This window comes from Oncorhynchus keta, chromosome 11, assembly GCF_023373465.1.
Source record: "Oncorhynchus keta strain PuntledgeMale-10-30-2019 chromosome 11, Oket_V2, whole genome shotgun sequence".
Taxonomy (NCBI): domain Eukaryota; kingdom Metazoa; phylum Chordata; class Actinopteri; order Salmoniformes; family Salmonidae; genus Oncorhynchus; species Oncorhynchus keta.
This window is the reverse complement of record NC_068431.1, coordinates 11,144,213-11,156,712: the sequence shown is the minus strand read 5'-3', so window position 1 is coordinate 11,156,712 and position 12,500 is coordinate 11,144,213. Positions and strand designations below refer to the sequence as shown.

Sequence of the window (12,500 nt, the reverse complement as noted above, 5' to 3'; positions counted from 1 at the left end):
CTCCCCACCCTGCCCCCTCGCACCCAGTCTCCTCCCCTCTGTCTCCCCCACCCTGCCCCCTCGCACCCAGTCTCCTCCCCCTCTGTCTCCCCCACCCTGCCCCCTCGCACCCAGTCTCCTCCCCCTCTGTCTCCCCCACCCTGCCCCCTGCACCCAGTCTCCTCCCCCTCTGTCTCCCCCCACCCTGACCCCTCGCACCCAGTCTCCTCCCCTCTGTCTCCCCCACCCTGCCCCCTCGCACCCAGTCTCCTCCCCTCTGTCTCCCCAACCCTGCCCCCTCGCACCCAGTCTCCTCCCCCTCTGTCTCCCCACCCTGCCCCCTCGCACCCAGTCTCCTCCCCCTCTGTCTCCCCCACCCTGCCCCCTCCCACCCAGTCTCCTCCCCCTCTGTCTCCCCCACCCTGCCCCCTCGCACCCAGTCTCCTCCCCTCTGTCTCCCCCACCCTGCCCCCTCGCACCCAGTCTCCTCCCCTCTGTCTCCCCCACCCTGCCCCTCGCACCCAGTCTCCTCCCCCTCTGTCTCCCCCACCCTGCCCCCTCCCACCCAGTCTCCTCCCCCTCTGTCTCCCCCACCCTGCCCCCTCCCACCCAGTCTCCTCCCCTCTGTCTCCCCCACCCTGACCCCTCCCACCCAGTCTCCTCCCCCTCTGTCTCCCCACCCTGCCCCCTCCCACCCAGTCTCCTCCCCTCTGTCTCCCCCCCCTGACCCCTCCCACCCAGTCTCCTCCCCCTCTGTCTCCCCCACCCCTGCCCCCCCCACCCAGTCTCCTCCCCCTCTGTCTCCCCACCCTGCCCCCTCCCACCCAGTCTCCTCCCCCTCTGTCTCCCCCACCCTGCCCCCTCGCACCCAGTCTCCTCCCCTCTGTCTCACCCACCCTGCCCCCTCCCACCCAGTCTCCTCCCCTCTGTCTCCCCCACCCTGCCCCCTCCCACCCAGTCTCCTCCCCTCTGTCTCCCCACCCTGCCCCCTCGCACCCAGTCTCCTCCCCCTCTGTCTCCCCCACCCTGCCCCCTCGCACCCAGTCTCCTCCCCCCTCTGTCTCCCCCCCCTGCCCCCCTGCCCCTGTCTCCCCCCACCCAGTCTCCTCCCCCCAATCTCACCCCCACCCCCTCTGTCTCCCCACCCTGCCCCCCTCGCACCCAGTCTCCTCCCCCTCTGTCTCCCCCACCCTGCCCCCTCCCACCCAGTCTCCTCCCCCTCTGTCTCCCCCACCCTGTCCCCTCCACCCAGTCTCCTCCCCCTCTGTCTCCCCCAGTCTTCTCCCCCTGCCCCCTCGCACCCAGTCTCCTCCCCCTCTGTCTCCCCCACCCTGCCCCCTCGCACCCAGTCTCCTCCCCCTCTGTCTCCCCCACCCTGCCCCCTCGCACCCAGTCTCCTCCCCTCTGTCTCCCCCACCCTGCCCCCTCGCACCCAGTCTCCTCCCCTCTGTCTCCCCCACCCTGCCCCTCGCACCCAGTCTCCTCCCCCACCCAGTCTCCTCCCACCCTGTCTCCCCCACCCAGTCTTCTCCCACCCTGTCTCCTCCCACCCAGTCTTCTCCCATCCTTTCTCCCCCACCCAGTCTTCTCCCATCCTGCCTCCCCCACCCAGTCTCCTACCACCCTGTCTCCCCCACCCAGTCTTCTCCCCTCCTGCCTCCCCCACCCAGTCTCCTCCCACCCTGTCTCCCCCACCCAGTCTCTCCCACCCAGTCTCCTCCCCACCCTGTCTCCCCCACCCAGTCTTCTCCCATCCTCTATCCCCCACCCAGTCTCCTCCCACCCTGTCTCCTACCACCCTGCCCCCTCCCACCCAGTCTCCCCCACCCAGTCTCCTCCCACCCATTCTCCTCCCCACCCGGTCTCCTCCCACCCAGTCTCCTCCCCCTCTGTCTCCCCCACCCTGCCCCCTCGCTCCCAGTCTCCTCCCCCACCCAGTCTCCTCCCACCCTGTCTCCCCCACCCAGTCTTCTCCCACCCTGTCTCCTCCCACCCAGTCTTCTCCCATCCTTTCTCCCCCCACCCAGTCTTCTCCCATCCTGCCTCCCCCACCCAGTCTCCTACCACCCTGTCTCCCCCACCCAGTCTTCTCCCACCCTGCCTCCCCCACCCAGTCTCCTCCCACCCTGTCTCCCCCACCCAGTCCCCTCCACCCAGTCTCCTCCCACCCTGTCTCCCCCACCCAGTCTTCTCCCATCCTGTCGTCCCCCACCCAGTCTCCCCCACCCAGTCCCCACCCAGTCTCCCCACCCTGTCTCCTACCACCCTGCCCCCTCCCACCCAGTCTCCTCCCACCCTGTCTCCCCCACCCAGTCTCCTCTCCCACCCTGTCTCCCCACCCTGTCTCCCCCACCCAGTCTCCTCCCACCCTGTCTCCCCCCACCCAGTCTCCTCCCACCCTGTCTCCTCCCACCCTGTCTCCCCCACCCTGCCTCCTCCCACCCAGTCTCCTCCCACCCTGTCTCCCCCACCCAGTCTCCTCCCACCCATTCTCCTCCCACCCGGTCTCCTCCCACCCAGTCTCCTGCCACCCTGTCTCCCCCACCCAGTCTCCTCCCACCCTGTCTCCCCCACCCAGTCTCCTCCCACCCTGTCTCCCCCACCCAGTCTCCTCCCACCCTGCCACCCCCACCCTGTCTCCTCCCATCCTGCCTCCCCCACCCAGTCTCCTCCCACCCTGTCTCCTCCACCCAGTCTCCTCCCACCCTGTCTCCCCCACCCAGTCTCCTCCCACCCTGTCTCCCCCCACCCTGCTCCCCCACCCAGTCTCCCCCACCCAGTCTCCTCCCACCCTGTCTCCCCCACCCAGTCTCCTCCCACCCTGTCTCCCCCCCACCCAGTCTCCTCCACCCTGTCTCCCCCACCCAGTCTTCTCCCCCTGTCTCCCCACCCAGTCTCCTCCCACCCTGTCTCCCCCACCCAGTCTCCTCCCACCCTGTCTCCTCCACCCAGTCTCCTCCCACCCTGTCTCCCCCCACCCAGTCTCCTCCCACCCTGTCTCCTCCCACCCAGTCTCCTCCCCCACCCTGTCTCCTCCCACCCAGTCTCCTCCCACCCTGTCTCCCCCACCCAGTCTCCTCCCACCCATTCTCCTCCCACCCGGTCTCCTCCCACCCAGTCTCCTGCCACCCTGTCTCCCCCACCCAGTCTCCTCCCACCCTGTCTCCCCCCACCCAGTCTCCTCCCACCCTGTCTCCCCCCACCCAGTCTCCTCCCACCCTGTCTCCCCCACCCAGTCTCCTCCCACCCTGTCTCCTCCCACCCTGCCCCCTCCCACCCAGTCTCCTCCCACCCTGTCTCCCCCACCCAGTCTCCTCCCACCCATTCTCCTCCCACCCGGTCTCCTCCCACCCAGTCTCCTGCCACCCTGTCTCCCCCACCCAGTCTCCTCCACCCTGTCTCCCCCACCCAGTCTCCTCCCACCCTGTCTCCCCCACCCAGTCTCCTCCCATCCTGCCACCCCCACCCAGTCTCCTCCCATCCTGCCTCCCCCACCCAGTCTCCTCCCACCCTGTCTCCTCCACCCAGTCTCCTCCCACCCTGTCTCCCCCACCCAGTCTCCTCCCACCCAGTCTCCTCCCATCCTGCAACCCCCACCCAGTCTCCTCCCACCCAGTCTCCTCCCACCCTGTCTCCCCCACCCAGTCTCCTCCCACCCTGTCTCCCCCACCCAGTCTCCTCCCACACTGTCTCCCCCACCCAGTCTCCTCCCATCCTGCCTCCCCCACCCAGTCTCCTCCCACCCTGTCTCCTCCACCCAGTCTCCTCCCACCCTGTCTCCCCCACCCAGTCTCCTCCCACCCTGTCTCCTCCCACCCAGTCTCCTCCCACCCTGTCTCCTCCCACCCAGTCTCCTCCCACCCTGTCTCCCCCACCCAGTCTTCTCCCATCCTGCCTCCCCCACCCAGTCTCCCTCCACCCTGCCTCCCCCACCCAGTCTTCTCCCATCCTGCCTCCCCCACCCAGTCTCCTCCCACCCTGTCTCCCCCACCCAGTCTCCTCCCACCCAGTCTCCTCCCACCCTGTCTCCCCCACCCAGTCTTCTCCCATCCTGCCTCCCCCACCCTGTCTCCCCCACCCAGTCTCCTCCCACCCTGTCTCCCCCACCCAGTCTTCTCCCACCCTGTCTCCCCCACCCAGTCTTCTCCCATCCTGCCTCCCCCACCCAGTCTTCTCCCATCCTGCCTCCCCTACCCTGTCTCCTCCCACCCTGTCTCCCCCACCCAGTCTTCTCCCATCCTGCCTCCCCCACCCAGTCTCCTCCCACCCTGTCTCCCCCACCCAGTCTCCTCCCACCCAGTCTCCTCCCATCCTGCACCCCCCACCCAGTCTCCTCCCACCCAGTCTCCTCCCACCCTGTCTCCCCCACCCAGTCTCCTCCCACCCTGTCTCCCCCACCCAGTCTCCTCCCACTCTGTCTCCCCCACCCAGTCTCCTCCCATCCTGCCTCCCCCACCCAGTCTCCTCCCACCCTGTCTCCTCCACCCAGTCTCCTCCCACCCTGTCTCCCCCACCCAGTCTCCTCCCACCCTGTCTCCTCCCACCCAGTCTCCTCCACCCTGTCTCCTCCCACCCAGTCTCCTCCCACCCTGTCTCCCCCACCCAGTCTTCTCCCATCCTGCCTCCCCCACCCAGTCTTCTCCCACCCTGTCTCCCCCACCCAGTCTTCTCCCATCCTGCCTCCCCCACCCAGTCTCCTCCCACCCTGTCTCCCCCACCCAGTCTCCTCCCACCCAGTCTCCTCCCACCCTGTCTCCCCCACCCAGTCTTCTCCCATCCTGTCTCCCCCACCCAGTCTTCTCCCACCCTGTCTCCCCCACCCAGTCTTCTCCCATCCTGTCTCCCCCACCCAGTCTTCTCCCATCCTGTCTCCCCCACCCAGTCTTCTCCCATCCTGTCTCCCCCACCCAGTCTTCTCCCATCCTGTCTCCCCCACCCAGTCTTCTCCCATCCTGTCTCCCCCACCCAGTCTCCTCCCACCCTGTCTCCCCCACCCAGTCTCCTCCCACCCAGTCTCCTCCCACCCTGTCTCCCCCACCCAGTCTTCTCCCATCCTGCCTCCCCCACCCTGTCTCCCCCACCCAGTCTCCTCCCACCCTGTCTCCCCCAACCAGTCTACACGCACCCAGTCTCCTGCCAACCTGTCTCCTACCACCCTGCCCTCCCCCACCCAGTCTCCTCCCATCCTGTCTCCCCCACCCAGTCTCCTCCCATCCTGTCTCCCCCACCCAGTCTTCTCCCATCCTGTCTCCCCCACCCAGTCTTCTCCCATCCTGTCTCCCCCACCCAGTCTCCTCCCACCCAGTCTCCTCCCACCCTGTCTCCCCACCCAGTCTTCCCACCCAGTCTTCTCCCACCCAGTCTCCTGCCAACCTGTCTCCTACCACCCTGCCCCCTCCCACCCAGTCTCCTCCCACCCTGTCTCCCCCACCCAGTCTCCTCCCACCCTGTCTCCCCCACCCAGTCTCCTCCCACCCTGTCTCCCCCACCCAGTCTCCTCCCACCCAGTCTCCTCCCACCCAGTCTCCCCCACCCAGTCTCCTCCCACCCAGTCTCCTCCCACCCTGTCTCCCCCACCCAGTCTCTCCTCCCACCCAGTCTCCTCCCAACCTGTCTCCCCCACCCAGTCTCCTCCCACCCTGTCTCCCCCACCCAGTCTCCTCCCACCCTGTCTCCCCCACCCAGTCTCCTCCCACCCTGTCTCCCCCACCCAGTCTCCTCCCACCCTGTCTCCCCCACCCAGTCTCCTCCCACCCTGTCTCCCCCACCCAGTCTCCTCCCACCCTGTCTCCTCCCACCCAGTCTCCTCCCACCCTGTCTCCTGCCAGAGGGCAGACAGACTGACGGTCAGACCAGAGGGCAGACAGACAGCCGGTCAGACCAGAGGGCAGACAGACTGACGGTCAGACCAGAGGGCAGACAGACTGACGGTCAGACCAGAGGGCAGACAGACTGACGGTCAGACCAGAGGGCAGACAGACTGACGGTCAGACCAGAGGGCAGACAGACTGACAGACAGACTGACGGTCAGACCAGAGGGCAGACTGACTGACAGACGGTCAGACCAGAGGGCAGACAGACTGACAGACAGACGGCCGTACAGTAGAAAAGTGAGAGGGTGCCTACCATGCTCCAGGTAAGACGGACCTTCCGAAGGATCCAGCCTACGAGCCCTGCGGCCGTGTTTGGAGTTGTTGTGGACAAACATGTTGTCAGAGACCGCCAGGACATGTCCGTCCACACTGACCGTAGTAGACACCACCACCTGGACATAGACACACACAGAGAGAGGTCAAAGGTTAGGATGTTTTGACAAATCTGAGGTGTCTCCAGATCGGATCATTCCATCTACAACCATAACATATGCACCATCATAGTGATACAGAGGGCTGACTTAATGTCAATGGAAATCTGAAACTCCTAGTCCAGTCAGCTTCTATGCACTTTCAATAACCAACTATCAAAAAATAAACAATTACGAAAATACAAAACAAATGATCGAATAAAAACATATATAAAACATTTAAAATATAAAATGACCAACACATTGTACTTCTTCATATAAGAGCGTCTGTCTTTCAGTGTACTCTGTGGATGTACTCTTCTCTCTGTCTCTAATTCACTCCCTCTCTCCTTCTCAATTCAATTCAATTCAATTCAAGGGCTTTATTGGCATGGGAAACATGTGTTAACATTGCCAAAGCAAGTGAGGTAGACAAATACAAAGTGAATATATGAAGTGAAAAACAACAAAAATGAACAGTAAACATTACACATACAGAAGTTTCAAAACAGTATGTCATACAAATGTCATATTATATATATATATATATATATATATATATATATATATATATATATATATATATACAATGTACAAATAGTTAAAGGACACAAGATAAAATAAATAAGCATACTCCTTTTCTCCCTCTCTCCGTCTCTCCTTCTCTCCCTCTATCCTTCTCTCCTTCTCTCCCTCTCTACTTTTCTCCCTCTCTCCTTCTCTCCCTCTCTCCTTCTCTCCCTCTCTCCTTTTCTCCCTCTCTCCTTCTCTCCTTCTCTCCTCTCTCCTTCTCTCCTCTCTCCTTCTCTCCTTCTCTCCTTCCTCAATCTCTCCTTCTCTCCCTCTATCTTTCTCTCCTTCTCTCCCTCTCTTCTATCCTTCTCCCTCTCTCCTTCCCTCCTCTCTCCCTCTCTCCTTCTCTCCCTCTCTCCCATCTCTCCTTCTCTCCTTCTCTCCTTCTCTCCTTCTCTCCCTCTCTCCTTCTCTCCTCTCTCCCTCTCTCCTTCTCTCCCTCTCTCCTTCTCTCCTTCTCTCCCTCTCTCCTTCTCTCCCTCTATCCTTCTCTCCTTCTCTCCCTCTCTTCTTCTATCCTTCTCTCCCTCTCTCCTTCTCTCCTTCACTCAATCTCTCCTTCTCTCCCTCTATCCTTATCTCCCTCTATCCTTCTCTCCTTCTCTCCCTCTCTCCTCTCTCCCTCTCCCCTCTCTCCTTCTCTCCCTCTCTCCTTCTCTCCTTCTCTCCTTCTCTCCTTCTCTCCTTCTCTCCTTCTCTCCTTCTCTCCTTCTCTCCTTCTCTCCTTCTCTCCTTCTCTCCTTCTCTCCGTCTATTGTTCTCTCCCTCTCTCCTTCTCTCCCTCTATCCTTCTCTCCTTCACTCAATCTCTCCTTCTCTCCCTCTATCTTTCTCTCCTTCTCTCCCTCTCTTCTTCTATCCTTCTCTCCCTCTCTCCTTCCCTCCCTCTCTCCCTCTCTCCTTCTCTCCCTCTATCCTTCTCTCCTTCACTCAATCTCTCCCTCTCTCCTTCTCTCCTTCTCTCCCTCTATCCTTCTCTCCTCTCTCCCTCTCTCCCTCTCTCCTTCTCTCCCTCTCTCCTTCTCTCCTTTTCTCCCTCTCTCCTTCTCTCCCTCTCTCCTTCTCTCCTTCTCTCCCTCTCTTCTTCTATCCTTCTCTCCCTCTCTCCTTTTCTCCCTCTCTCCTTCTCTCCTTCTCTCCCTCTCTCTTTTCTCCTCTCCTTCTCTCCTTCTCTCCCTCTCTCCTTTTCTCCCTCTCTCCTTCTCTCCTTCACTCAATCTCTCCTTCTCTCCCTCTATCCTTATCTCCTCTCTCCTTCTCTCCCTCTCTCCCTCTCTCCTTCTCTCCTCTCTCCTTCTCTCCTTCTCTCCCTCTATCGTTCTCTCCCTCTCTCCCTCTCTCCTTCTCTCCTCTATCCCTCTCTCCCCTTCCTCAATCTCTCCTTCTCTCCCTCTCTCCCTCTATCCTTCTCTCCCTCTCTCCTTCTCTCCTTCTCTCCCTCTCTCCTTCTCTCCCTCTCTCCCTCTCTTCTTCTATCCTTCTCTCCCTCTCTCCTTTTCTCCCTCTCTCCTTCTCTCCTTCTCTCCTTTTCTCACTCTCTCCTTCTCTCCTTCTCTCCCTCTCTCCCTCTCTCCTTCTCTCCCTCTCGCCTTTTCTCCTTCACACCCTCTCTCCTTCTCTCATTCTCTCCCTCTCTTCTTCTATCCTTCTCTCCCTCTCTCATTCTCCCCCTCTCTCCCTCTCTCCTTCTCTCCCTCTCTCCTTCTCTCCTTCTCTCCCTCTATCCTTCTCTCCCTCTCACCGTCTCTCCTTCTCTCCCTCTATCCTTCTCTCCTTCTCTCCCTCTCTCCTTCTCTCCTTCTCTCCTTTTCTCCCTCTCTCCTTCTCTCCTCTCTCCTTCTCTCCCTCTCTCCTTTCTCCCTCTCTCCTTCTCTCCCTCTCTCCTTCTCTCCCTCTCTCCTTTTCTCCTCTCTCCCTCTCTCCTTTTCTCCCTCTCTCCTTCTCTCCTTCACTCAATCTCTCCTTCTCTCCCTCTATCCTTATCTCCCTCTCTCCTTCTCTCCCTCTCTCCCTCTCTCCTTCTCTCCCTCTCTCCTTCTCTCCTTCTCTCCTTCTCTCCCTCTCTCTTTTCTCCCTCTCCTTCTCCTTCTCTCCCTCTCTCCTTTTCTCCTCTCTCCTTCTCTCCTTCACTCAATCTCTCCTTCTCTCCCTCTATCCTTCTCTCCCTCTCTCCTTTTCTCCCTCTCTCCTTCTCTCCTTCTCTCCTTTTCTCCCTCTCTCCTTCTCTCCTTCTCTCCCTCTCTCCTTCTCTCCCTCTCTCCTTCTCTCCCTCTCGCCTTTTCTCCTTCACTCCCTCTCTCCTTCTCTCATTCTCTCCCTCTCTTCTTCTATCCTTCTCTCCCTCTCTCATTCTCCCCCTCTCTCCCTCTCTCCTTCTCTCCCTCTCTCCTTCTCTCCTTCTCTCCCTCTATCCTTCTCTCCCTCTCACCCGTCTCTCCTTCTCTCCCTCTATCCTTCTCTCCTTCTCTCCCTCTCTCCTTCTCTCCTTCTCTCCTTTTCTCCCTCTCTCCTTCTCTCCTCTCCCTCTCTCCTTCTCTCCCTCTCTCCTTTTCTCCCTCTCTCCTTCTCTCCCTCTCCTTCTCTCCTCTCTCTTTTTCTCCCTCTCTCCTCTCTCCTTTTCTCCCTCTCTCCATCTCTCCTTCCTCCAATCTCTCCTTCTCTCCCTCTATCCTTATCTCCCTCTCCTTCTCTCCCTCTCTCCTCTCTCCTTCTCTCCCTCTCTCCTTCTCTCCTTCTCTCCTTCTCTTCCTCTCTCCTTTTCTCCTCTCTCCTTCTCTCTTCTTCAAATCTCTCCTTCTCTCCTCCTTCTCCTTCACTCAATCTCCTTCTCTCCTCTATCCTTCTCTCCTTCTCCCTCTCTTCTTCTATCCTTCTCTCCCTCTCTCCTTCTCTCCTTCCATCCAATCTCCTTCTCTCCTCTATCCTTATCTCCCTCATCCTTCTCTCCTTCTCCTCCCTTCTCTCCTCCTCTCTCCTTCTCTCGTCCCTCTCCTCTCCTTCTCTCCTTCTCTCCTTCTCTCCGTCCATTGTTCTCTCGCCTCCTTTCTTCTCCCTCTATCCTTTCTCCTTCCTCTTCACCTAATCTCCTTCCCTCCTCTCTCCCTTTCTCTCCTTCTCTCCTCTCTATCGTTCTATCCTTTCCTCTCTCCTTCTCCTCTCCTCTCCCTCTCTCCTTCTCTCCCTCCATCTCTTCCTTCTCTCCTTCTTCTCCCTTCTCCTGTCCGCTATCTCTTCATCCCTCCATCCATTCTCTCCCTTCTCTTCCTATCCTCTCCTTCACTGACCTCCTATTTTCTCTTCCTTCTTCTATCCTCTTTTCTCCTCCTCTTCCTTCTCTCTCTCTCTCTCCTTCCTCCTCTCTCCTTCTCTCCCTCTCCTTCTCTCTATTCTCTCCTTTCTCTCTCCTTCTTCTTCTCTCTTCTCTCCTTCTCTCTCCTCTCTCCTCTTCTCTCCCATCCTTCTTCTCCCTCTCTTTCTCCTCTCTCTCTCCTTCTCTTCCTTCCTACTCTCTCCTTCTCTCCTTCTATCCTTCTCTCATTCTCCCCTCTCATTCTCTCCTTCTTCTCCTTTCTCCTTCTCTCCTTTCTCTCCTTCACTCATTTCTCCTCTCTTCTCTCCCTCTTCCTTATCTCCTTCCTCTCTCTCCTTATCTCCTTCTCCTTCTCCTTCCCTTCCTTCTCTCTCCTTCTCTCTCTCCTCTCTCTCCTTCTCTCCTTCTTCTCTCCTTCTTCTCCTCTCTCTTGCTCTCTCTTCTCTCTCTCCTTCTCTCCCTTCTCTCCTCTCTCTCTTCTCTCTCTCTCTCCTCTCTCTCCTCTTCCTCTCTCTCTCTCCTTTTCTCTCCTTCTCTTCTCTCTTCCTTCTCTCTCTCTTCCTCTCTCATCCTTCTCTCTTCTCTCTCTCTCCCTCTTCTCCCTCTCTCCTCCTCTCCTTCTCTCTCCTCTCTCCTCTCTCTCCTCTCTCTCCCTTCTCTCCTTCTCTCCCTCTCTCCTTCTCTCTCTCCTTCCTCTCCTCTTCTCTCCTCTTTCTTCTCCCTTCTCCTCTCTCCTCTCTCTCTCCTTCTTCTCCTCTCTTCTCTCTCTCCTTCTCTCCTTCTATCTTTCTCCTCTCCTCTTCTCTCTCTCTCTCCTTCTTCTCTCTCTCTCTTCCTCTCCTCTCTCTCTCTCTCTTCTCCTCTCTTCTTCCTCTCTCTTCTCTCACTCTCTCTTCCTTCTCTCTCTTCTCTCCTCTCTCCTTCTCTCCTCTCTTCTCCTTTCTCTTCTTCTCCTCTCTCCTTCTCTCTCCCTCTCTCTTCTCTCCTCTCTCCTTTCTCTCTCCTCTTATTCTTTCTCCTCTTCTCCTTCTCTCTTCTCCTCTCTCCTCTCTCTCCTTCATCCCTCTCCTTCTTCTCTCTCCTTCTCTCCCTCTATCCTTCTCTCCTCTCTCTCCTCTCTCTCTTCTCTTCTCTCTCCTTCTCTCTCTCTCTCCTTCTCTTCTCTCTTATCCTCTCTCCCTTTTCTCTCTCTCCTCTCTCCTTCTCTCCCTCTTATCCTTCTCTCTTCTCCTCTATCCTCTCCTTCTCTCTCCTCTCATCCTTCTCTCCTTCTCTCTCTCTCTTCTTTCTATCCTTCTCTCTCCTCTCTCCTTCTCTTCCTCTCTTTCCTTTCTCCTTCTCCTCTCTCTCTTTCTTCCTTCTCTCTTCACTCTATCTTCCTTCTCTCCTCCTCTCTCTCCTTTCTCCTTCTCTCTCTCTCTTCTTCTCTTTCCTTTCTCCCTTTCTCCTTCTCTTCTCCTTTCTCTCCCTCTCTCCTTCTACTCCCTCTCTCCTTCTTCTCCTTCACTTAATTCTCTCCTTCTCTTCCTCTATCTCTTCTCTCTCATTCTCTCCCTCTCTTCTTCTCATCCTTCTCTCCTTCTCTCCTTCTCTCCTTCTCTCTCTCTCCTTCTCTCCTTCTATTCCTTATCTCACTCTATCCTTCTCTCCTTCTCATCCTTCTCTCCCTCTCTCCCTTCCTTCTCCCTCTTCTCCCTCTCTCTCCTTCTCTCCTTCTCTCCTTCTCTCCTTCTCTCCGTCTATCGTTCTCTCCTCTCTCTCTCTTCTTCTCTCCCTCTATCCTTCTCTCCTTCAATCCAATTCTCCTTCTTCTCTACATCTCTCTCCTTCTCTCCCTCTCTCTCTCCTTCTCTCCTTCTCTCTCCTTCCCTCCCTCTCTCCTGCTCTCCTTCTTCTCCTCTCTCACTCCTTCTCTCTCTCTCAATCAATCTCTCCCTCTCTCCTTTCTGCTCCTTCTCTCCCTCTCTCCCTCTCTCCTCTCTCCCTCTACCCTCCTCTCTCTCCTCTCTCCTTCTCTCCTTCTCTCCTCTTCTCTCCCTCTCTCCTTCTCTCTCGTTCTCTTCCTTCTCCTCTCTTCTAATCCTTCTCTCCCTCTCTCCTTTCTCCCTCTCTCTCCCTCTCTCCTTCTCTCCCTCTGTTCTCCCTCTCCTCCTTCTCCTTCCTTCTCTCTCCTCTCTCTCACACTCTCCCTCTCTCCTTCTCCCGTCTAATCTCTCCTCTCCTCCCTCTCTCCTTCTCTCCTTCACTCAATCTCTCCTTCTCTCCCTCTCTCTACTCTCTCCCTTCTCCTTCTCTCCTCTCTCCTTCTCTCCCTCTCTCCTTCTCCTTCTCTCCCCCCATCGTTCTCTCCCTCTC

General features: G+C 58.3%; 1 protein-coding gene across 12 annotated transcripts in view; it reads right to left on the bottom strand.

Annotated features, from left to right (window-relative positions):
- The window catches only part of LOC118390676 (transcription factor COE1-A-like), a 362,338-nt gene that overhangs the window by 96,767 nt on the left and 253,071 nt on the right, over positions 1-12,500 (bottom strand). For all 12 annotated transcript variants that reach the window (XM_052529445.1, XM_052529447.1, XM_052529446.1 and 9 more), the window contains one exon: positions 6,106-6,244. In XM_052529445.1, coding sequence (XP_052385405.1) covers positions 6,106-6,244 — 139 coding nt within the window. The remainder of the gene's footprint in view (positions 1-6,105; positions 6,245-12,500) is intronic.